The following is a 26,748-nucleotide window of genomic DNA, read 5'->3' as shown; positions in this document are numbered from 1 at the left end:
ATCTCTTTGGATTTGAGACTTTAGTCTTTGCAACTTTACAGATCTTCTTTATGCACCAAGAGCTTGTAACACTCCAAAGAGAAAGGAAAAATTTAAAACGCATCATATGACCCCTTAAATTTAAAAATACAGTGGTTAAATGTAAAAAAAAAAAAAAAAATCTATTACTGCTTTAAAAAAGGTTATAAAAAATGTTAATAATTATCGATACCAAAGATATGAAACATTTATACCGTTGATACATTTTTTTATTTATTTTTTTAGCTATATCGCCCAGCCCTAGTTCAAACAATAAAAACTGTCACTCAATCAGGGTTTCAACCGCAGAAAGACGTCAATATAACGGTTTGTGTTTTATTGTTTAATAGAACTCATTACAACTCATTATAAAACAATAGAACTCGTTAGTCAGCTACAAAAATGAACCCTAGAGAGGAGTATTTTACTAAATATATGCACCCTATGACATTCATAATTTTTTCTGTTTCTCAATTAATGCCAAATTTAGTTTGTATATGTTTATATATAAAAAAAACGAATTGGAGTAGAAATATAATTGTAATGGTCAACAAAGTTAGTAATATAACCTGACTCTTGTGTATTTTACAGCAGTTGAGGGATTTTATTTCCTTGAGAAAATTTGATGTTCTGTACCTGCAAGGCTCCAGACTGCGACCATTTTTTCTGCCGGTGCGAGTAAATTTTGTGCGCGGTCGCACTGGCACGATCACTTCGTTACCCAACTCGTAAGCGCTGCCATTTCTGTTGCATATGAGAAATATCAAACGGCGAACGAAACAAAAGTGTGACGAAACAGCGCTACTCATTTGAACTGCACAGCGAGACCGTTTATCAGCTCGTACCAATAATTGAGCGCAGCGCAAGCAAACTGGTCTGAGCTCAGAACAGCTTTACTCGGGACCCAGTGTTGATCTCGTGACTCTCGAATGTTATTACATTATTCATTTCAGGGTTTGTACAACTTTTTGAGAGAGAAATTCAATGACTTTCAAGTATTTCACACAACTATTTCCAGCAATTTAAATCTCAAAACATTATCCAATTTAAATGTTTTGAATGGAATGACCAAAATATACTGTGTGGTAAACACTTTAAAATAAAATTAAAAAAATACATCAAATTACCACTATAACCAGTAGATGGCGGCAGAGGAGCTCTTATTGGCTTATTAGTCATTCATTTCCTTTTTTTTTTTTTTTTTGCTTTTTGATATAAAATCACTATAAAATATCAAATTGTCAAAGTTTTGCACTTTTCATGTGTATGAAGTAAGAAAAGTCACAAAGTGCCTTGAAAAACAAACTTTTGTTCAATTTGCAACGGAATCACTCAAAGAGCATTCCTTTGAAAATTGCTAAAGTTGTTGGCCAGTTCAATATGGCTTCTGTAAAAGAATAATGGAACAGTTAATGAGAGTAGAATATATAATTTATTCATACAAAAATATATTTTGCTCGTTACTGTTTTGCATAAAAGTAAATTTTGTAAACTTCCCAACTCGGGCTCAGTGCTTTACTGTCAAATGTGCATTACCAAGAAATAAATGTGTAATATTATTTAGTAACAGCACTTACTAAATAAGCGCTACCAAATCTGCTTCCTCCACCAACATCTGTAGAACGTACTGGCACTGGTGCCACTGCTCAGAAATGTTAGTCTTGAGCCCTGAGTCTATTTATTATCAAAGCATTTGTCAGTAATGCAGTTAAAATGGGGAAAATATGTGAACGATTTTGCATTGCAGGCTGATTTAAGGTGTGCCCATAAATTTTCTGCTTGTGCTCCTAAAAATTTTCAGTTGGGCTACAGTGCTCCTAGTAATAACAGTTAGTCTGACCTGATTTATAATATATCCAAAATAATCAATATTGAATTGAATCTAAACTAATCGCAAGCTTGGGAATCAAAATCGAATCGAATCATGTTATTTGTTCCAAAATCCAGCCCTATTGGATTTGCTGGGGAAGTCGTGGCCTAATGGTTAGAGAGTCGGACTCGTAAGCTAAAGCCAATAAATGCTAATTAAGTATGGTTTATTAAATGGATACTGAATGAAAAGAAAAATAACACAAAGTAAAGTATTTAAAATAAATCTGGACCATAAAAATGTATTGTACTTTATTATATCTTGATCATTCATGTTAGTTCATAGTGCATTAACCACTGTTAACATGTAAGTTTAAAAATGTGTTAGTAAATGTTGAAATTAACAATCTAATGGTGAACAATACTTCTACAGCACTTAAGCTTAGTTTCTTACACAGTTAAAATGGGGAAAATATGTGAACGATTTTGCATTGCAGGCTGATTTAAGGTGTGCCCATAAATTTTCTGCTTGTGCTCCTAAAAATTTTCAGTTGGGCTACAGTGCTCCTAGTAATAACAGTTAGTCTGACCTGATTTATAATATATCCAAAATAATCAATATTGAATTGAATCTAAACTAATCGCAAGCTTGGGAATCAAAATCGAATCGAATCATGTTATTTGTTCCAAAATCCAGCCCTATTGGATTTGCTGGCCAATAAATGCTAATCAAGTATGGTTTATTAAATGGATACTGAATGAAAAGAAAAATAACACAAAGTAAAATATTTAAAATAAATCTGGACCATAAAAATGTATTGTACTTTATTATATCTTGATCATTCATGTTAGTTCATAGTGCATTAACCACTGTTAACATGTAAGTTTTAAAATGTGTTAGTAAATGTTGAAATTAACAATCTAATGGTGAACAATACTTCTACAGCACTTAAGCTTAGTTTCTTACAAATTGACTTTTATTGTAAAGTGTTACGGTCTCGTAATTTAAAAAATCATGCTTAAAGATGGCTATCTTCAAATACAGTTGAAGTCAAAAGTTTACATACACCTTGCAGAATCTGCTAAATGTTAATTATTTTACCAAAATAAGAGGAGGTATACAAAATGCATGTTCTTGTTTGTTTAGTACTGACCTGAATAAGATATTTCACGTAAAAGATGTTTACATATAGTCCACAACAGAAAATAATAGATGAATTCATGAAAATGAAAAAAAAAATGGTTTACATGCACAGCGTTTTTGTTTAGTGGTAGTTGTTCACGAGTCCCTTGTTTGTCCTGAACAGTTAAACTGCCTGCTGTTCTTCAGAAAAAATCCTTCAGCTCCCACAAATCCTTTGGTTTTCCAGCATTTTTGTGTATTTTGAACCCTTTCCAACAATGACTGTATGATTATGAAAAGTTTACTCGTAAAACCATGCATTACAAGCCTTACGAGTAAACTTTTGAACAGAATGAAGTACATTTTTCTTATTTTGCCCAAATACCATATTTTTTTCATTTAGTACTTTCTTTCAGAAGCTACAGAAGACATGTTTCCCAGAAGACAAAATAAGTTAAATTTGTCTTGATGTTGAAATTTAATGCATTGTTTTTCCTTCAATGATAAAAAATTTAATTAAATTTAAAAAAACCTGATATTGGATGCATTTCTGGTTTGTTTGTCGGCTGCATGAATGTCTCGGTTTGCTTTCTGATCTCACTAGCTTTAATTATGCAACTTTGTTGGCTAATGAATGCATAAAACTTACCAGCTGGACATAAACTAATATAAATGGAAGATAACAATGGTGACATTTAAACATTTTAAATCTGTCTGGCTCCATGCAGTGCTCAGCCTCTCGTGTCAAAACAAACAGCGCCAGTGATGCACCAGTGATTCCTCCTAGAGGCCACTCTCGCACTGTGTAACGACAGCTCACTCTATAATGTTTGTGTGCCACAGACCAATTATCACCTCAGCTGAAACAACAGCGCAGCGCCAGCAGATGCCTTTACCTGCTGAGTGTGGTTTTACCTTTGATTATCATGATCTAATGAAAGTAGAGCCCTTACTAAAACACAGTCAGAATGTTTAAATTTTACCCTATAAATATGAGGTTGTTACGATTTTTACAGATATTAGTTTTTTTTTTTAATGAGCATAAATTTACATCTGCATCATGCCATCAAAGTCAGGGAACGCCAACATGTTTCATGATATTAAACAATATCACCTGTTAAACTAAGAAATTAATTTCTCTAAGATGTTTTAAGGAAAACAGACAGAAAAATGATTTACTTAAATTGACTTGTGCATATTTTGATGTAGAAAAAATATTTTATAAGTTTTTAGAATATTGTACCTTAGATTTGTGAAATATTTACCAGTTTGGCAAGTGTTTGTCATGTTCTGAAAAAGAGTAAAAACCACAATTAAATGTCAGGTTACAACTTTCACTCAGGAGAAGAAATCTGCATTTAAACTTGAAAGAAATAAAGATTTGACATTTATCGACATAAAAAAAAAATATATATTATCATAATTTATTTGGGCCATATTGCCCAGCCCTAGACCTCTTTATTTACAAAATACACCTTTTCTGTTAACTGTAATGTGCATATACTGCTCAGTTACGCTGTATAAACTTTGCTTAAAAGCATTCATTAAAACAGTTTTGTAATGTTTTTTTTTTTCTTGTAGATTTTCTCGCAAGAGTACATTAACTTGCTGTTATCCATGTATTTCTTCGTGCTGGGAATATTAGCGCTGTCTCACACAATGAGGTATGAATATACGTAGAGCTTCTAAAATGTTTCGTGAGTTTGAGTTGTGTAATGCTTTTAATATGAAATAATTTAGGTTAACTATTTTGGTGTTGCTGTCCCAGTCCCTTTATGTGCAGAGTTTTCCCTGCTAACGTGCCAAATAAGCAGTACCAGCTGCTGTTCACCCAGGGCTCAGGAGAAAGCAAAGAGGGTGAGAAGTGTTGGGACATTTACAAACCTACATTCATGTGTATGGTGTATAAATGCTCTTAACATCCTTGTTATCTCCCACAGAGATCGTCAACTATGAGTTTGACACCAAGGATCTGATATGCCTGGGAATCAGCAGTGTGGTAGGGGTCTGGTACGTCCTCAAAAAGGTAGAGTAGATCTGTCTTAATTTAGATCTAACTGTGTCTGCATTTGTTTTATAGAAAAATAAATTAGTTAATCTTGCTGATGCTTTACGTAGGCCAAATGCATATTCTGTGTGTACATGATTTAAATGTTTAAATCCAGTAAATAGCAGTAGTTTCAAGCTCCTGCCCTTTAACTATATTTACTATATTTGGTCACAAAGACCAAATTGTTGATCTTATTTCAGTGTATTACATATAATAAATATAGAAATATTTAACATTTATGCATGAAAGCTCTGACCATCATTCACTGATAACTACTAACATATTAATTACATATACTGTATATGTGTGCTTTATACGTATGCACATACATTTGTCTTTACCCTTATACTTGTCTCCACTGTAACTCCAAAAAAAAAAAAAGAGTCGGATTGTATAGCTACTACTGCGGTACCAAGAGCTAATATAAAAACTTGGACAGCCCTAAATTCAACACAAGAAACCACACAAGTTTTTCACACAAGTTGCAGTCTATTTTTCTGTTGCCTTTTGATTGACACGAAATAATCGGGCCTGATCACCCATAGCAGATAGCGCAGATAATTGCTTTTGTCGGCTGATGCCGATTATTGACAGATATATTGTGTATCCCTACTGATTACCCTTTGGCTAACTGCTAGCTGGTTGAACTTGTTCTTAAGACACAGTCCTAACATAGTGGCTATGTTTATGCAACTGGCCCCTGATTGAGCCATACTTTTTTTTTTTTTTTTTTTTCCAAACTCTTCAAAACAGGTTCTGTGGCGTTTTACTAGAAATTAAGTTTCCATAACTACAGTACTCTTGAGTGCAATACATGGATGCTCAAGTTTGGATGAAGTTACATTGGTTTGAATAGTTTGAGAAGTGTTTGCAGTGATCAGTGTGCATGCACACAGGCTCAGTGTTGAACTAGATGTGAGCAGTAACTGTTAGTGCTGAGAGATCAAGTGAGATGTAACCTGGGCTCTCTTGGACGTTCAGTGGTTTCTGATCAAGGTAGCAGTGCTGTAATTTAAATGAAATGCGCAAGTTAGTGTTCTTTCAGATGGGCTGGATGATAGTGGATAACAACTTATAGTTCTGTTATATTTGTTGCCTTTAGCTTTAAAAACTAATTTTAAAACTAATTTTAGTCTACCATCAAAAAACAAAACGTTTAGTTGATTTTCTGGATTTTTTTTTTCTCATTTTGTCTCTCATAGTTGAGGTATACCTATGATTGAAAATTACAGGCCTCTCTCATCTTTTTAAGTGGGAGAACTTGCACAATTGGTGGCTGACTAAATACTTTTCTGCCCCACTTTATAGACAAATGTCTCTGTGTATTTCCTGACAGCATTGGATAGCCAATAACCTGTTTGGTCTGGCTTTTGCCCTGAATGGAGTTGAGTTGCTCCACCTCAATAACGTCAGCACTGGATGCATCCTGCTGGGCGGTCTGTTCGTTTACGATGTGTTCTGGGTAAGTTAAGGGAATTTTAAATGCACTATTGTAAAGCCTGCTTAATGTAGGGCCCACAACGTGTACTCTTTTTGTTTTCTAGGTTTTTGGCACCAATGTTATGGTGACCGTTGCCAAGTCCTTCGAAGCCCCAATTAAGTGTGAGTATCTGATTTATCCATCCATCCTTCTCTCCATTAATCTCCAGAACAGAAGGTTGTTGGTTATCTCAGGACCATATAACCATATAGTGGTTACCAACATTCTTCAAAACGCTTCTGTGGTCACAAATACGTAATGCAGCTTTGGAACAACATGAAAGGGAGTAAATGATCACAGAACTTGTTTGTTTTTTTTGTTTTTTTTTAAGTAGTGAATTTAACCTTAAGCGCTTCAAACAAACTCATATACCCACAGCATCGTGATGCTTGCCTGACAGGTGCTCTGACAGATGTGCTTGCTGTTCTATACAATTTCCTCTGCACATGACTTGCATTCTATGTTTGTGTTTAAATGTTAAAAATTCAATATTTTCATTTTGCATAAGAATCATCCTCAAAGTAAGTGAGTCTATAACAGACTGCACTGGAAAGATATAAGTACATAACGTATAACATGCAGTTACATTTTCCTTCGAGATGCACCGATCTATTGGCCAGGGATTGGAATTGGCAGATTTTCCTCATGATCGGCTCGGATCGGTGATCGGCCGGTCAGTCTCACTTCTTTCCGATTTCGAGCCGATCCGTTTTGTTATTGCACAGGCCGTTTTGTTATCCGATGACCCCTTCTCTCTCACACGCACATCTCATTCACTCTGGTTAAATTGGGCTTGTATTGCGCATTATTTTAGTCATTCACGCAGGTTTGGCGCTTACACCAAACGCGCGCGCACCACCACTGATCTATATTAGTAGAGTGCACAAGCTCAGTCTCAAACAGCTTGTGAGCCACAAATACCAAAATTAGTGGCTAAGTGCGCTAAAACGTTAAAATACATTAAAAAAATTGTCAAAATGCTAGTTTTGGCGAGTATCTACTATCCAGTTAAACGCAGTCAGTTTTGGAACATTAAATAGTTGAGAAAGCTCTCTTTATTCTGTTGCATTTATTTGTGCTGTTTGTAATTTTTAATAGTAAAATTTTGCGTTGAAGAAAAGTAGATTTGTTTGTATATGCTGTCAATTATAGTTCTTAGAAAGAAAATCGGAATCTGCAAAAATCGGTATTGGCAGATCACACTAACAAAATAATCGGAAATCGGTATCGGCCAAGAAAATTGCAGTCGGTGCATCTCTAATTTTCCTTGTTTTTGTTTACATAGTGTTTACAGATTTTAAGAGTTATTATAAATAAATTATAAAAACATTTTAATTTTATTTTTTTTATTATTCATGCAGTATAATACAGTGCACTTGTAAGTACAATGTACCTATAACTTGTCATTAGCTATTTTTTTTTTATCTTAAAGTTTTTTTTACTACATTTTTTTTTAAAATCCAGTCATACTGGAACAGCTCTTGAAGTTTAGTCAAAAGGCATAGGGACCCTGATAATCACCTCTTCTGCTAGAAATGACTACTCTTAATCTTAATATTTCTGTAGTTAATTCTCACTCTTATATTTCACTATTTCCCACTCCTTGTTTGTTCTAGTGGTTTTCCCACAAGACTTGCTGGAGAAAGGTTTGGATGCCAGAAACTTTGCCATGTTGGGACTGGGGGACATTGTCATTCCAGGTAAATATATGAAGATGATTTCTGAGACACATTGACATGTTTAAGACAGCTACTGTATGTATTGCACAAGACGGGCCTCATTTATAAAATGTTGCACAGAAACCATCCTAAAATTTATCTTGCGATCATCTCTCAAATATGTGTGATTCATAGATGCATACGTGTTGTCTCTTTCAGATGTGAAATCTATGAATCGCGAATGATCTTGAACTTGCGAGCAAATGAATGGTTTCAGCTCTCTGCTTGTAAACGACTCCTAATTAATGTCATTAACATAAAAGATCACAGTCATCATCCAAATGCTTTAATTTATAACAGGGAGCTGCAAGAACAGCTTACATTTCCAGAAACCTGCAGTACTCTGACAAGAAAGTGTGTACGTCTGCTCAGACCCTGACGTGGCGCTGAAGTTTTTACAAATATGAGCGCTGGTGTGGATTTAAGCGTACACGCACTCTAAGATCAAATATGAGCGTACACACACTTTACAAATGAGGCCCAACCTGTGAACTCTTAGCCATGACCATTATATTCAGTATTTAAAGGAAAATTTTATTACTGAATCCACTTTTTCCTGTTCTGTCAGGAATCTTCATTGCTCTGCTCCTGCGCTTTGATGTCAGGTAAAGTCTTTTTTTTGTTGTTTTATCTGACTTCAGGTGCTTTTAATTTTGATTTACAGCTGTTCTGTCATTTTCTCGTCTTTCACTCTTAGTTTGAAGAAGAACACTCGAACTTACTTCTACACCAGTTTCCTGGCTTACATCTTTGGCCTGGGTCTTACCATATTCGTTATGCACACCTTTAAACATGCTCAGGTAAAAACAACAATAAAACACACTATCATGGTCCTTCATGAAAGAAATCAAGCCAAGATGACGCTGAATGTATGGAAGCATATGGGTAGCAAAATTCATTTTGAAATGTAATATACAAAATTACAATGTATTTCTGTATTTAAATTTACATTTTCCCATACATATGTGCAACATTTAGTGCAAAATGAAATTTCAATTATATAATTTACTAGGGATGCACCGATACCACTTTTTCCAGTACTCGCCCGATACCGATACTTTTTATTTTTGGTACTTGCTGATACAGAGTACCGATACCAATATTTTCATTGCATTTGTAAATTTTTTTTAAATATTGGGTACAGAAACCAAAAGAGTATGTATAATGTTAGTTGGTTAACTTAATTTATCAAATAGATAGTCAAACCAAAATTTATTCAGTCACCTTCAACATTTCTCACATTATCACAGTTTATTCACTATAGTTTAGAAAATGATAATAAAATATGACAAGAACTCGGAGTTAAACGCAGTCAGTACAAATTCAGCTTGATAATGTCAGATAACTTTGATAGAAAGGTATGTAATGGATTACAATAAACCAAAAAATATTCATACAGCTGTCAATATTTACACAACTATCAATACTTTGTGGGGTGACCCTTAGCCTTAATGACAGCATATTGTCTCCTGGGCATGCTGTCAACCAGGTTCATGCAAACCTGAACTTCAATTTAATAATTTTTGGTCCCAAATTTGTATCAATTTTACTGGTAGTCCACTGTATGAAGAATGTTTGGGTATAATATATCATGGTTTAGTTTATTTTGCTATCCTCACTTTGCATAAATGAACTATAGTGTCCTACACCCATAGTAAAAAAAATATCAAATTATATCTGGTCTCTGAATAATTTTTGGTTTGACTGTATATCCTTCTGTTATTTTGACACTTAATTATGCCCATAAAAATGTATTTACAAGTTTTTGTTACTTTCACTTCATTTTTTTCTCTCTCTCTATGGTAGCCTAAATCTTTAATTTAATAGCATTAGAGCTGCTCCATTGCAGCGGCTTAGTACTGTAATCACGTGCTTTGCTGTAAAAATGCAGGGAACCACTCGCTATAAATCTCCTAACTGTGATATTTTCATAAATAGAAGTCGTGTTTTTTTTTTCATCTGAAACGTGCAGTGATTTATTTTCCAAAGCCACTCATATAATGCAGAAACACTCATGAAGCAAGCTAAACACTCGCAACGGTACAGTACAGCCCAGCACATTTCACACAGGCTGTTAGTTTCACTTTCGACAGAAAATCGTGTATGCTTAAGGGTGCATACACCCCCCATTAAGTAGCTTGTGCACTGTTTTACTTAATACTTTTTGACGCATCCGACCGAACTACAAACTTTCCAGTGATGTCTGTGAGAAAGGGATATTCACTCGACAAGCTAGCGCATCTGCGCTGCTGCGAGCTCAATCCACTCAGCGTGATTTGCTTACCAGCTGGCGCAAATCAGCTATACAGGCATTAATGTTTTATATTCATTGCATACATACAGGTGCATCTCAATAAATTAGAATGTCGTGGAAAAGTTAATTTATTTCAGTAATTCAACTCAAATTGTGAAACTCGTGTATTAAATAATTCAATGCACTCACTGAAGTCTTTTAATTGTGATAATTTAGGCTCACATTTAACAAAAACCCACCAATTCACTATCTCAACAAATTAGAATATGGGGACATGCCAATCAGCTAATCAACTCAAAACACCTGCAAAGGTTTCCTGAGCCTTCAAAATGGTCACTCAGTTTGGTTCACTAGGCTACACAATCATAGGGAAGACTGCTGATCTGACAGTTGTCCAGAAGACAATCATTGACACCCTTCACAAGGAGGGTAAGCCACAAACATTCATTGCCAAAGAAGCTGGCTGTTCACAGAGTGCTGTATCCAAGCATGTTAACAAAGTTGAGTGGAAGGAAAAAGTGTGGAAGTGGGGTATTGTCAAGAGGAAAATAAGAAACAAGAGACCAACAAATGCAGATGAGCTGAAGGCCACTGTCAAAGAAACCTGGGCTTCCATACCACCTCAGCAGTGCCACAAACTGATCACCTCCATGCCACGCCGAATTGAGGCAGTAATTAAAGCAAAAGGAGCCCCTACCAAGTATTGAGTACATGTACAGTAAATTAACATACTTTCCAGAAGGCCAACAATTCACAAAAAAATTTATTTTTATTGGTCTTATGAAGTATTCTAATTTGTTGAGATGGTGAATTGGTGGGTTTTTGTTAAATGTGAGCAAAAATCATCACAATTAAAAGAACCAAAGACTTAAACTACTTCAGTCTGTGTGCATTGAATTTATTTAATACACGAGTTTCACAATTTGAGTTGAATTACTGAAATAAATGAACTTTTCCACGACATTCTAATTTATTGAGATGCACCTGTATACTTCGACATCAGACAGCAGAATGGAGTTATTAGAGATTAAAGATGTCTACGGTGTTTCTTTGTCTGAATATGGCACTTATCACATGCTGTGTGGTATTGGCGTTTGGTATCGGGGCATTTTAACAAGTACAGGAGCTCAGTATCGAGCCCGATATCGGTGCATCCCTATAATTTACATTTACCACTTCCTACACTAGTTTTAATATGTAAATTAAAAACATTTTAACGCTTTTATAAGTTGCAACATTAAAATGAATTTGTATTACCCAAATTGATTAATAATTTAGATTTGATTAGATGTTTAACATGTCCAAGCAAAAACTGTAGCAAAATTATAATTTAAATGCCATTTTTCCTAAATACATTTTCATCGTGATACCGCATGATAATTGTAGAAAAATGCAGTGTGAATTTCCAAAAGCATTCTGAGCCAAATGTGCAGCAAAATGGTGATTTTTAGATGTCTTTTATTTTTCTTATAGGAGAAGAATAAAGTATGGTAGCAAATAGGTAAAAGTGTAAGTCTGCTTATGTGCATCAAATCTGAGTGCCTTGATATAATGATTGACAGGTTGGGGGCGTGATCGGCTCGGAATGCATTTTCAAATCCACGTTGACTTAAACTACATTATTGTGTGTTATTTAATAAAAATGCAATTGAAACATCTTATATGTAAGTGTCAATGCATTTAAGAAAAATAAAATGCATTTAAATCACCATTTTGCTGCATATTTGGCTCAGAATGCATTTGGAAATTCACACTGCATTTTGCTACAATTATCACGAGGTATCGCGATGAAAATGCAATCTCAAGTGTCCTACCCGTTAGTCTAAATGCATTTAGGAAAAATGGCATTTAAATTATGATTTTGCTACAGTTTTTGCTTGGACATGTTAAACGTATATAATCAATTGGAGTAATACAATATCATTTTAATTTTGCGACTTATAAAGCATTAAAATATTTTTAATTTACATAAAACAAGTGTAGGAAATTGCAAATGTAAATTTATCAAATTTAAAGTTCATTTTCATTTTGCACTAAATGTTGCACATATACGTATGGGAAAATGTAAATTTAAAATACAGAAATACATGGTCATTTTGCATATTACATTTCAAAATGAATTTTGCTACCCATATGCTTCCATATGAATGAGGCTGTGTTTTGTTTCCCAGCCTGCTCTACTGTACCTGGTCCCTGCTTGTGTTGGATTTCCAGTGCTGCTGGCCCTGTTTAAAGGAGAACTGACTGAGATGTTCAGGTAACTCCCCTCCTTACATTGACCATATTCAGAGTTTATGTCCAGGGTCAGTATGTGTAGGGGACATTAGCTTGGATTGTAGTTTTAATGACTACAGCGCACTTCTGCGCTTAGATTCATGCATGCATGTCATTGCGTCTTTCTTGCACTCAAAGCCAGTGGACTGCCTGTCATGATGGGCTGCCTCGTTTCTAGTGTTGCTCTTTAACTTCAGTGTGCTCGATAGCACTTACATTGTGTGAGAAGTGTTAGCGATACTCGCAACTGCGTTTTAAAAGGGCAAAAAGAACTGTTTAATCGGTCATAACTTCGGAGAGAAACTGGACGAAGAGAGATTTCTAATGTGTGTTGAGCACCTGTGTTCGCACACACTTGGTCTTCACTTCTCTCTTTAATCATGTTTGAACTTTCTTAGTCTAGTCATTTTTGCTATGGTATCGAAGAAGTACTTGGATGTAAGTATTAAATGGAAAGCAAGTTACATTGAAATATTTTTCTGTTCTTGTTGATCTGAAAAGCGGTCCGATCTGTGGGTCAAAAACTGCTATGTGCTCCGAACCGTGAGATTTGTCATCCGATGAACCACTGAACAGTTGGTCAGATAACGTGTAATCACAGGGTGAAAACTACTTATCAATAAAAATCTAAATGTCAATAAAACTTTATAAAATCAATGATAAACATAATCAAAAATGATTGTCATTATTATTACTTGGATCTGTGCTCTGCCCAGAGAACTTTCAGTGAAATCAAGTAAGGGATAATATACATCCAGATGCTTATCAACTGCGTGATCAGGACCAAACATTGTAATGGTGAGAACTGTAAATTTAGTCTGATTTTATACTTTGCATAAAACACAGAAATTCTTGGTTTCATATGGTGTGCTTTGAGAGATTCCTTCTGCTGTTTATCGTGCTGAAGAGATTTAATCACAGCTCTAAACTAATCTTGTATTTAGTAGGGGTGCTCCGATTGATCGGCTACCGATCACTATCGGCTGATAATCACGTTGGGATGATTGATCGGCGGTCTCTAAAAAGGCCGATCTCAAAAAATCGATCTCAAGCTGATGACGCTGCCGTGAGAAGGTTTGGCACGACATGCAGCGGCACCGTCTCTGTCCGGCGCGGGTCAAATAATTATAATGTACTCACCTTCATATTTCTTCATTAAATAACTTATAAAGTAATTTGAAAACCTCATTTGAGACTTAATTTCACAAACAGCATGAGTGAGTCATCGCGCGCTCTCTCTTTCGCTCTCAAAATACGCAAATGGCTTGAATTTGTATTACCCAAATTGATTAATAATTTAGATTTGATTAGATGTTTAACATGTCCAAGCAAAAACTGTAGCAAAATTATAATTTAAATGCCATTTTTCCTAAATACATTTTCATCGTGATACCGCATGATAATTGTAGAAAAATGCAGTGTGAATTTCCAAAAGCATTCTGAGCCAAATGTGCAGCAAAATGGTGATTTTTAGATGTCTTTTATTTTTCTTATAGGAGAAGAATAAAGTATGGTAGCAAATAGGTAAAAGTGTAAGTCTGCTTATGTGCATCAAATCTGAGTGCCTTGATATAATGATTGACAGGTTGGGGGCGTGATCGGCTCGGAATGCATTTTCAAATCCACGTTGACTTAAACTACATTATTGTGTGTTATTTAATAAAAATGCAATTGAAACATCTTATATGTAAGTGTCAATGCATTTAAGAAAAATAAAATGCATTTAAATCACCATTTTGCTGCATATTTGGCTCAGAATGCATTTGGAAATTCACACTGCATTTTGCTACAATTATCACGAGGTATCGCGATGAAAATGCAATCTCAAGTGTCCTACCCGTTAGTCTAAATGCATTTAGGAAAAATGGCATTTAAATTATGATTTTGCTACAGTTTTTGCTTGGACATGTTAAACGTATATAATCAATTGGAGTAATACAATATCATTTTAATTTTGCGACTTATAAAGCATTAAAATATTTTTAATTTACATAAAACAAGTGTAGGAAATTGCAAATGTAAATTTATCAAATTTAAAGTTCATTTTCATTTTGCACTAAATGTTGCACATATACGTATGGGAAAATGTAAATTTAAAATACAGAAATACATGGTCATTTTGCATATTACATTTCAAAATGAATTTTGCTACCCATATGCTTCCATATGAATGAGGCTGTGTTTTGTTTCCCAGCCTGCTCTACTGTACCTGGTCCCTGCTTGTGTTGGATTTCCAGTGCTGCTGGCCCTGTTTAAAGGAGAACTGACTGAGATGTTCAGGTAACTCCCCTCCTTACATTGACCATATTCAGAGTTTATGTCCAGGGTCAGTATGTGTAGGGGACATTAGCTTGGATTGTAGTTTTAATGACTACAGCGCACTTCTGCGCTTAGATTCATGCATGCATGTCATTGCGTCTTTCTTGCACTCAAAGCCAGTGGACTGCCTGTCATGATGGGCTGCCTCGTTTCTAGTGTTGCTCTTTAACTTCAGTGTGCTCGATAGCACTTACATTGTGTGAGAAGTGTTAGCGATACTCGCAACTGCGTTTTAAAAGGGCAAAAAGAACTGTTTAATCGGTCATAACTTCGGAGAGAAACTGGACGAAGAGAGATTTCTAATGTGTGTTGAGCACCTGTGTTCGCACACACTTGGTCTTCACTTCTCTCTTTAATCATGTTTGAACTTTCTTAGTCTAGTCATTTTTGCTATGGTATCGAAGAAGTACTTGGATGTAAGTATTAAATGGAAAGCAAGTTACATTGAAATATTTTTCTGTTCTTGTTGATCTGAAAAGCGGTCCGATCTGTGGGTCAAAAACTGCTATGTGCTCCGAACCGTGAGATTTGTCATCCGATGAACCACTGAACAGTTGGTCAGATAACGTGTAATCACAGGGTGAAAACTACTTATCAATAAAAATCTAAATGTCAATAAAACTTTATAAAATCAATGATAAACATAATCAAAAATGATTGTCATTATTATTACTTGGACTGCCCAGATGCCCAGAGAACTTTCAGTGAAATCAAGTAAGGGATAATATACATCCAGATGCTTATCAACTGCGTGATCACATTGTAATATTGTAATGGTGAGAACTGTAAATTTAGTCTGATTTTATACTTTGCATAAAACACAGAAATTCTTGGTTTCATATGGTGTGCTTTGAGAGATTCCTTCTGCTGTTTATCGTGCTGAAGAGATTTAATCACAGCTCTAAACTAATCTTGTATTTAGTAGGGGTGCTCCGATTGATCGGCTACCGATCACTATCGGCTGATAATCACGTTGGGATGATTGATCGGCGGTCTCTAAAAAGGCCGATCTCAAAAAATCGATCTCAAGCTGATGACGCTGCCGTGAGAAGGTTTGGCACGACATGCAGCGGCACCGTCTCTGTCCGGCGCGGGTCAAATAATTATAATGTACTCACCTTCATATTTCTTCATTAAATAACTTATAAAGTAATTTGAAAACCTCATTTGAGACTTAATTTCACAAACAGCATGAGTGAGTCATCGCGCGCTCTCTCTTTCGCTCTCAAAATACGCAAATGGCTTCAAATCACCACACATCGCGTCTGTCTATAAGCGAGCTGCACAGTTGACACAGGAATTGTCACTTGCACAATCGAGGCAGTGTCACATCGTCACTAAAGTTTATAAATTGTATTACTTAAAAATTTTTGCCATCGTTTTATCATTCAGCGCTCTCATGCACACTCGCAGCGAACACACCATGCCAAGTTCACATTTTTCCGTTTGCAGTGCATACGTGGTGTGTATTTTTTCCGCGCTCATGTTAACGGATTAAAGCATTCACTGCACACTGCTGCGGCTCGGCAGTGCGTTCAGGAGCGGTGCGTCTGCAGCAGTGCAGAGATTGTTTCCGCACCGAGTCTATTACTGCGCTGCAAGCCCTGAATTAAAGTGACAGCGCATTGTTTGCAGTAAATATGAACATGGATTGACACGAAAATGTAGTAATTGCACCATAAATGCATATAATTAGTCTACTGTATTTCAGTCAACACATGGCTTTTTGGCTAGGTTTAAAGGAAAAGAGCACTTTTAGATAAACAAGGCAATAATAGATGCACTCGTGGAGGTAGGAAAACAAAGTTCTTTATGAACTGCGCAGGATTGTTTATTACAACAATCCTGCGCAAAGGAAAGGCAGTAGAGCTGACTACTTTTCTTACGTTATCACAAACTTACCATTGACAGAAATAGTTTAAATGTTTTGCCACTTGCTTGAGCAAATTAATATATAAATCTAGAATTAAATGCAAAATTAAAATGCATTGAATAATGTGTTGCTTATATTTATTGTTTAAACATGTCTCTGAAAGATTGTATTACTGTACTGTGTAAAAAAAAGAATTGCAATGCTGAAAAATCATTTTCAGTGACAATGTTTGAGTTTGATATCAAAATAATGGATGAATGTTGTGTTTGTGGTAAACAGCCACGGATCAGTAGCGGACTCCTGTGTGAAAGCTGCTTCCTGAATTTCATTTTTGAAAATGTGGTGAATCACCACATTTTCAAAAATGAAATTCAGGCCCTGATTAAATGTCTAAAAATCCTGATTGGAGTATCATTATAAATAGTTATAAATGATAAAAAGAAGGCTTTAAAAAGATCTGTATTGGTGATCGGTATCGGCAGATAATGCTTTCTGTGATCAGTGATCGGCCTCAAAAATCCTGATCGGAGCACCCCTAGTATTTAGTCTAGGCTTAACTGTAAATTAAAATATTTAGTAATGTTTAAAAAGCTGTTTTTGTGTTTTGTCGCAGGTTTTAAATGCTTATAGTTCTACAAATTACAACATTTTAGAACTCAAATTCTCTGTTGCTTGAAATTGGTCTGTTTTAGGCAGTGTATTAATGATGATGATGTTGTTGTTGTTGTTTGTTGCATAGATGAGTGGACCAAAATTCCTCCACAGCGCTGTAACAGACTCAAGCAAACGCTTGATTGCAGTTGTTGCTGCTAAGGGTGGTCCAACCAGTTATTAGGTTTAGGGGGCAAACACTTTTTCACACAGGGCCATGTGGTTTTGGATTTTGTTTTCCCTTAATAATAAAAACCTTATGTTTTACTAATATTTAAATTTGTTTGATGATCTGAAACATTAAAGTGTGACAAACATGCAAAAAAATAAGAAATCAGGAAGGGGGCCAACACTTTTTCACACCACTGTATAGATTTAGCACATTTATTGCCCATGATTCCTAGAGTAATACATTTATATTTAGACTTTGTGATTTTCAATATTAATAAATACAGAACAACATTTGGCAAGAATATTACTAAATACAGGGAATTAAAATTGGCCTTCTCATTTCATTCATTCATGGTGATGTGGTGGTGGATTTGTCAATAACAATAGATATTTTGCTGGGTGTGGGATTTGTGCTGCTGCCTTTACTTGTTTAGGCTGACACCCAAAGTGTTTTTCATATTCTTCTTTTTTTGGGCTGATTACTTCACAGCCGCTCCTTGCGTATAAAAGAAAGCATTATACAAAGCAAGGTCATGTGATAATGACAAATTGATATTAAATGCAACCCAATTGTGTAATTAAAGCATAATTAGAGTTGAATTAATTAAAATAGAACTAAATTAAACATATAAACAAATTTGCTTGGAGCCTTGGTCAGTGGTGGCAGCATGCCTTCTGTTTATCATTTCATATTCGCCGCACCTACAAACGTTCACATCTTCTGTGTAATTACAATGTCATCAGCAAGATTAGAGACGACATATTGAATTGGTTGATTTGCTGGTTCTGATTAGTGGTCGATCAATTGGAGTATTCACAGTAACGCAAGTGTTTTTATTTTATTTTATATTAGTTCATATAAGAAAGCATATAAGACTCCTGATTGGGAAAAACTGGATTTCAGCATTGTGTGTGCATCATCTAGGCCTGGGTGATAAAACGGGTTTGGTATTTATTTATCAACGGTACACCTTCATTGATAATGATAGAAAAATTTTTCGATATAGTGCACTATACTATGAGTGACAAGCAGACTCACATCTTCTGTGTAATTACAATGTCATCAGCAAGATTAGAGACGACATATTGAATTGGTTGATTTGCTGGTTCTGATTAGTGGTCGATCAATTGGAGTATTCACAGTAACGCAAGTGTTTTTATTTTATTTTATATTAGTTCATATAAGAAAGCATATAAGACTCCTGATTGGGAAAAACTGGATTTCAGCATTGTGTGTGCATCATCTAGGCCTGGGTGATAAAACGGGTTTGGTATTTATTTATCAACGGTACACCTTCATTGATAATGATAGAAAAATTTTTCGATATAGTGCACTATGCTATGAGTGACAAGCAGACATGATGATGATGATGATGATGTAAGTGTCATTGTTGCATTTTAACGCTTCGTTAGTCTATCCAGTTGAACCCACTGTTGCGCTTTTCATTCAAAATATTAGAGAAATATAGAGAAGCTCAATGTGGAGAAGATCTTGGTTTAAAACCGAAACCAAGCCATTCACACAATGCATGTTCTGCACATTGTTTTTAGACGGACAACTATTTCTATACATCTCTTGTGTGAGATGTAGTCAGCCATGCAAAGTTAAGAGTTTAAACTTTTAGAAAACCCGTCATAAATTTGTGGAGGTTTATTCCATTTCATTGCATCTTAAATGTTTTTAAATGCAATCTGTGTGATTAGCGCTTACGGCTATTTGTATTAAGTAAGCTATGCATAAATACATAATGCTGTTTTGTTCATAATTGTTTATGCAATTTACAAAATTATATTTGATTTGTTAATTTAGACATCATGCACTTTTTTTATAGACTGTTATTTCATTGCATTGAATAAACAATTTAATGCGCTGAATTATTTGTCTCCTGAAGCCACAGGAGGGCGCAACGAGCAAAAGACTTCTTTAATCTGCATAAAAACACAAAATAAAATTTAAACATATCTCCGTTCTTGTATTTGACTATTAAAATTAAAAATTGTTTGCTTGCCTGTAAAAATACATTGGTTAAATTAAAAAATAATAATTCTATTGCTGTTTTTAAAAAGGTTATTAAAAAATGGCAATAATTGTCGATACCAGAACGATATGAAACACATCATTGATGCCTGTGAATTTTCTCTGCGTGCTGATGCCATCGCTTTTCATTTGTGGTGCTCTCTCAGAAGGTAGCAGCCTATGTAGTAGTGTTTTCTCCACTTCTTATGCATTAAAACAAGAAGCTCAGAAATCTTACAGACCTTTTCTTCTCTGTGCTTTGTTCTTCATGTTATACCTTTCTTATTCTTCTCCCTTTTTCTTTTCTTCCTCACTCTATCATGTCCCTTCTCTGGCATGCAGCTATGAGTCGTCAGACGAGGTTTTGCCCCACACGCCGCGGCTCACTCATTTCCCCACTGTGTCTGGTTCTCCGGCTAGTCTGGCTAACTCCATGCAGAGTTTTGGCCTGTCGACCCCCCGCAGCCGCCGGCACACACCCTCTGACATGTAACGACTGAATTCTGCTTTTCCATTACTGTCTGCTCCCACCTGTGCAGGTATCGCCCTTGATAATTGCACTCCACTTTCCTGTCAGCATCCTCACACAATTCAGGGTCCTTTAAAGCAGTGTTTCCCAACCTTTTTTTAGTCGCGGCACCCTTTGGAAATTTTAACAAACTTGTGGCACCCTACAAAATTAATTTTGTCACAATATTTGAATTTCTAACTTCGATATGATAATTTGAAAAGTATAGATATTCGGTACAACAGGGAAGAACTGCAGAATATAATGTCATACAGATATTTTTTATATTAAAACATTTTGTCCATCAATGGTGGCAATCTGTAGGCTAATTTCTAATGAAGAGACCAATTTATATGACAGATTTTAATGTAGGCTTTTATACATATGTAAACGTTATTTAATTACCATTATAACTAGCTATCTCACAAATGTTTGCTCACTCTGTTTTTTGTTTTATTTTACAGTGGGGTAATTTTGGTGCAGTAGCACAAGAAACTTTGAATTGAATAAAAAATGACAATCAGTCAGTAATAAAATAAGAACAAATAAAGAAATTATAGCACAAATAAAAAATAACGACAGGCCTTCGAATTAAATAAATTGCTTTTTAGTTTTTCAGGTAGGTCTAACAGTAGGGTTAAGATATTTAACCTATTTTTTTTTCTCTTTTTTTTTTACCAATTATCCAAATAATGTTTAGTCCTAGAAAGCTATTATTATCAGAATACGCGAGCATAACCTAACGGTTAGCAAATCAATGAATGACACACACAGAGTGGATAATACGCAGAGCGTCACACCACGTGAAAGTGAAACCTGAGCGGTGAACTAATTTTCGGCAGCCGGAATTTCAGTGCATCTCTAATTATTGGCGACATCAGAAATTGATATTATATAATAGATGCTTTTTTGAACATTTTAGCAATTTAAAAATATTTAAAAAGGACTTTTTACACTGCACCCCTGCTCTGGACAGACGGCACCCCGGTTGGGAAACACTGCTTTAAAGGACCTCCATGAGCTTCATTTTGTTATCCTCCAAGTTGACCTCTCTTACTGTGTCTCATGCATGTTGCCTCGCTGATGACTGCCTCCAGTGGTTTCTCACCTGTATTCAATGACAGCAATGTAAGACCGCAGCGGTGTTCCATCTGTTGACTGATCATAAGCTTTTTGATTTCAACTAATATAGTTTGAATAGTCGAAATGCATTGTTTATAGGGTTGCATCTGGGGATTATTGGACATTTAACATCCCAGGAGCCTTTTATAACCCATGTTTGCAGAATCTGAAATCATTTGACCTGTAGTTCTGTTCTTCAGTGAGCACTGAACTTTGTCGTCAGCTTGATGTCTGTTTGATTCTCGCCCTGCCTCATGGCTTTCCTCGTCATCCGTGTACATCTGTCACTCGAATCCACTTCAGCAGACATTAATTTATCTGCTGTCACATGAAATATAGGGACAGAGCAGCCCAGCAGCTTTCTCTATTTATGCATATGTATTAATGCTGATTGCCTCCCAATCACACTTGACTTGTTTCTTGTGTCTCCTGCAGATACGAAGAGTCTTTACCAGAGGAGGCGTCATCGAAAGAGGAAGCAACAGAATCTGATAAAGACAAATAAAAATGCGGGTTGAGCCCTTAGTCATGTCCTACATTTGTTTGTCCTAGTGATGTGGTCATGTTCAGAGCCTGCTCATGGCAGACAGTTATTTTAATGATGTACAACAGCTTGCTCAGTGCCTGTGTATTCTCCTTGTTCCTTTCGTTCAGTTAATTGCCTTCAACTTTTGAAAATTTGATTTGGTTATTTGCTTCTAAAAAAAACTTCTTTTTTTTTTATCGTTATACAGTATTTGAACAGGGTAGAAGTTAGGCTTTCTGAATGTAATGTCAGATTGCTATACAGATTTATTAAAAATCTGATTTCACAAGTCCGGTACCTACAGTATTCCTGTGTAGCTGGTTTCTGTTATTGGTTTTACTCTAGGATCTCATAAGAGTTTCAGTTTGTGAAACAAGTAATTGTCCATCTTTTATTACATGAAGGGACAAAATCATTCTGGATGAAATATTTTTACTTTATGCAAGTCTAAACAAAAGTGGGACCAAATATCTCCCTATAACGTGATGGTAGTGTTTACATGTGATGTTTTTCTGTATGTAGTTGAAGGGTTCTGAGTTTAGTTTTCTATGCCATATCGTGTCCTGATCATATTTGTTTGTGCACCTCTTGCTTGGCTTAAGCATCATTTTACAGTCTCCTCTTGTGTAATCTTTCTTTTCTCAATGTAAAAGTTTAAGCTTACGTGAGGAGCATTTCTTTCTCAGTTTAACTTTTTATTTGCATTAAACTGTGGTGTTTACCACTGTAGAAAAGCATATAACCAGTGTGTGCTTGACTATTTTTCATACTGAAAAATCAGTAATGGTCATAACTTCACACGTTTATGTTATGTGTATTATATATATCTTATAGGCCATCATGCAAGTGTGAAATTTTGAACATGAGAGAGAGCACAGGCAGGGTTCGCGTTAACTATTGGAATATGCTAATAATTACCAATACATAGAATGAGTAAACTGCACTGATACAATGCTTGTGTTGATAAACAAGCCAAGAACATCATGCACTTTCTCAACTAATCCAAAACTAACTTGGAAAAAAAATGCCCTCATTGCAAATATGATTGACAGATAAACAACATGAATTTAAAAAGAGTCAACTTTGTTTAAAAAATAGAATAAATGAGAACTCTGTAACCAGGGTCAAGATTAGGATTGAAACCGAAGTTATTAGTCAAGTCACCTTTATTTATGTAGTGCTTTTAACACTTGCCTTTCTTGTAAAACAGTAAATTAGAAATGGACTGAAAGAGCTTACACATAGTGGTGAATTAACCATTACAGAAACAAACAAAAAAAAGATTATGCTAATCACCAATTCTGTTTTCCATAAGACACAATATACAAAATGGACATATGTATTTATAGGTATGTTATGTACAAATGCAAAGGAAATATGATTAATTATTATTTCTGGCACACAATACCTCTCATTCACATTTTAAAGTATAAATGGTGTTGTGTATCACACACGTTTATTGCACATTGGCAGCATTTATCTGTTCATGAGGTAGATGGCCTGAGGAAAAACTTTTTTTTTTTGTGCCTGGCTGTTCTCAGTGCTGTGAAGCACCAACCAGACAGCAACCCAGATAGCAAAATTCCTGAGGCCCAGATCAGGCCCACACCTGACACTTTCATCTGGCCCACATACCGCGTGGAATGATGGCAATTGGGCGGTCCGCTCCTGTTTGCCAGATTTGGGCCACAGGAAAGCCAAAAGAAGGCCCAATGTCAGCCAAATCTGGGCCACATTGATTTGAATTCTGGCCCAAATCCGGCCCAGATCCAACACCTTGTTCCGGCCCACATACTGAAGAATGATGGCATTTGGGTGGACCACTCCTGTTTGCCAGATTTGGAAAGTTTTCACAGATCAGAATAGTGATGTACATGACTCAGGGAAGGGTCAGCCAACCCTCTACATTGCGAGTAAATCACTCGCATATGCGACTAAATCTTCACTCTGGGCGACTAAATGATGTCTAATATTAGCCAACTGCAAATAAATTCTCAGATTTTACTCGCCAGTGTGTGAGTTGGAGGCTAAGTATAAGTTTAGCTCAGATATATTTTCACTCGCCGAACACTGACTGAGCCCATCAGAGTTTCACTCTCCGCCAACCGATCTGTGATATTTTTCAGTTAATTTGAATGGATGCACAGCGCACCTGTGTTTGATGTACCGTAAACTAGTGTGAAGCGCACGGCTCGCCGTCGCTTTGTTTCACACATGCAGAGAGAGAGAGAGAGAGAAATCAGTTCGAGCGAACGCACACAACCTGATTAATATTCATGAATCCAGCAGCTCGTTAATCCTTAGAGCGTTTTATATTGTTCTTATTAGTAGAATTCGTATCATTATTATCTTAGTATTTTTGTTAGTTTTTCCCCACTTTTTAATTTTTTTACAGAAACACTGAATGACCAAAAAGCAGCACCACCAGTCCGAAGTTCAGTTAAAATGACTAATATGCATTCATACATTGTTATCAAGTTTTAATTCTAATTACTAAAGTTCTATCATTAAATAATATTGATTATCATATTATAATGCTTGACTGACTGATGTTAAGTAAGAGTGTACTTTCAGATATTTATAAAACTGTGCCCTTTTACAAACAATATATATATATAATATTTATCAGTCTGGCCAGTAAACTAAAAAATGTACTAGCCAATGGCGATTCAATTGCCAAGGTGTTCGTAGAGGGCTGTCTGCTGACCCGTAGTGAACTGTGAAAGTTTTCACAGATCAGAATAGTGATGTTACTAGGTGCGTTCGACTTCATGCGGCGCCGCGCAAAACGATCGGCGGCTGACTTGAAGCAGTGCATGCCGGTTAGAAATTTTATCCGACTTGAACCGGCGCCGACGCTACGTCACTGTCACGTGTGGCATCAAAGTACCGCGATAGCTTTTCGAGAGCAGCCGGCTGACTGCAGTTTCTCCAGAGCGACAGCAGGAGCGCTGATGACGACACAGCTGTTTCACGATTGGCCAAATTCACCACATGACAACAATGACTTGTGTTTCTAACATCTTCAAATCCAATACTGCTCATAAATCTGTGTTTTTAGAACATTAAAAGCTTTTTTACTGTAGTCGCAATGTTATATTGAGTCACGTTTATCACGAAAGCATAGGCCAGCTGACCCGAACTGAACTGTGAAAGTTTTCACAGATCAGAATAGTGATGTTACTGGCAGAACCGTTATCTGACCATAACTGCACTGTGAACGTTTTCACAAATCAAAATGGTGATGTAAATGAATCAGGGAAGGGTTAACTGACCAACACTGCACTGTGAAACTTTTGCAAATCAGAATATTGAAGCCAATTACTCAAGGAAAGGTACAACAACCAAAACTTTATTGTCAAACAAAGTGTACAATTGTATGTGCTCATTTACCTAATGAATTGGAAACCGTTATTCACAGGAACAGCACCGAATTACATTATTATAGGCTACAAAAAACGGGGGACAGAGCAAAGATAAACACTGCCACACAATAAAATGCGATTGTGAAAGTTTTCACAAATCGAGCTCGACCTAAAACAATGTTTTTGTATTCCAGCAGTCTGCGTATATTGGTAATAGACTTTAAACATGAAGAACGCCTTTCTTTCACATTCCTTAGGGGTTTCTCCAGCTCCAGCATTGGTTCCATTCTCAATCTCAATGTTTGTCCCGTTGGAGGCCATGTCTATCTTTATCAATTTAGATCTCTGTTGGTCTTATTCAGGAACAATTGTTTCAAATGATAACAATAAGTATCCAAAATGTCCAGTGCTTTAGGTTGCCCCTCTCAGTCACAAGTAATCTTCCATTCGGAGCCTTTTTAACTCCTTCATAGCCTGTCCGGATAAACTCGCCGGGTTCTTCGTACCATCTGGGTCCCCCTTGGATCCAATTTAGATCTCTGTTGGTCTTATTCAGGAACAATTGTTTCAAATGATAACAATAAGTATCCAAAATGTCCAGTGCTTTAGGTTGCCCCTCTCAGTCACAAGTAATCTTCCATTCGGAGCCTTTTTAACTCCTTCATAGCCTGTCCGGATAAACTCGCCGGGTTCTTCGTACCATCCTTGGATCCCCCTTGGATCCGATCGCCTGATATTTCTACACTACTATTACAAATACTTCATTCAGTTTAAACCCAAATAACATGTATTATCTTTCATTCTGCACCAATTTTCCTTCCAGTCTTTTCATCCTATCCTTAGTAAGTCATCAATTGCTATAGCGTCGAGATTTGCTAATGGCATGTTTTTTCCTCCTTTAGGAACTCTGTATCTTAAGATGCTATTTATGCTTATAAAAGCCGGTCCATTAAAACATTTTCCAATTTCGATTTCTATCTATTAATCTGATGACCCCCTCCTGCTCCGTAGCTCATTTCATATTTATTGGCTAACTTACTCCTCTTAAAAGTCCATGGTAGTGGGACAATACCCGTACCCCAATAACACAGAATTGCAGCCATTTGATTAATGGTAATATGATCAAAATCCTTAGAGCAGCTTTCAATAATTTTTCCACACTCCTCACCTTTCAAACCATAGACAGCATCGGGGAGGAAGATTAAATAATTTCTATATATGCCTTCCTCATCTTTCCTCCTGCGTATATTCAATCTTTTTAAATATAATTTTCTTTTTACGCTTAGGAGTTAGCCCGTCCGGTTTCCTGCGAAAGGGTTAGTGCCATTAAGTAAATCACCACACTCCATGTATTCCTCGTCTTTATCACAAAAACTAGCATACGAAGCATCATTGTAATCAGTTTTCGTATATCTATATTTTTGTCCGTGATTCTTTTGACATTTCTTTTCTAACACATTTATCCATTTG

At 36.0% G+C, this 26,748-nt stretch overlaps 1 protein-coding gene across 2 annotated transcripts in view; it reads left to right on the top strand.

The window, feature by feature from the left end:
- LOC107569338 (minor histocompatibility antigen H13-like) overlaps positions 1-22,650 on the top strand; it is a 33,087-nt gene extending 10,437 nt beyond the window's left edge. The window contains exons 3-13 of one of the 2 annotated variants that reach the window (XM_016255413.1): positions 4,532-4,614; positions 4,719-4,807; positions 4,891-4,976; positions 6,337-6,462; positions 6,545-6,602; positions 8,097-8,180; positions 8,767-8,803; positions 8,896-8,998; positions 12,624-12,709; positions 20,100-20,246; positions 21,823-22,650. In XM_016255413.1, the coding sequence (XP_016110899.1) occupies positions 4,532-4,614; positions 4,719-4,807; positions 4,891-4,976; positions 6,337-6,462; positions 6,545-6,602; positions 8,097-8,180; positions 8,767-8,803; positions 8,896-8,998; positions 12,624-12,709; positions 20,100-20,246; positions 21,823-21,892 (969 nt within the window). In that variant the 3' untranslated portion in view covers positions 21,893-22,650. The remainder of the gene's footprint in view (positions 1-4,531; positions 4,615-4,718; positions 4,808-4,890; positions 4,977-6,336; positions 6,463-6,544; positions 6,603-8,096; positions 8,181-8,766; positions 8,804-8,895; positions 8,999-12,623; positions 12,710-20,099; positions 20,247-21,822) is intronic. The other variant, XM_016255414.1, reaches the window with a different exon arrangement.
- The last annotated feature ends 4,098 nt before the right edge of the window (positions 22,651-26,748 follow it).

This window comes from Sinocyclocheilus grahami, unplaced genomic scaffold (assembly GCF_001515645.1).
Source record: "Sinocyclocheilus grahami isolate Dianchi unplaced genomic scaffold, SAMN03320097.WGS_v1.1 scaffold1335.1, whole genome shotgun sequence".
NCBI lineage: Eukaryota > Metazoa > Chordata > Actinopteri > Cypriniformes > Cyprinidae > Sinocyclocheilus > Sinocyclocheilus grahami.
The sequence above is the reverse complement of the archived record's forward strand: the minus strand, read 5'-3'. Positions and strand labels throughout refer to the sequence as shown.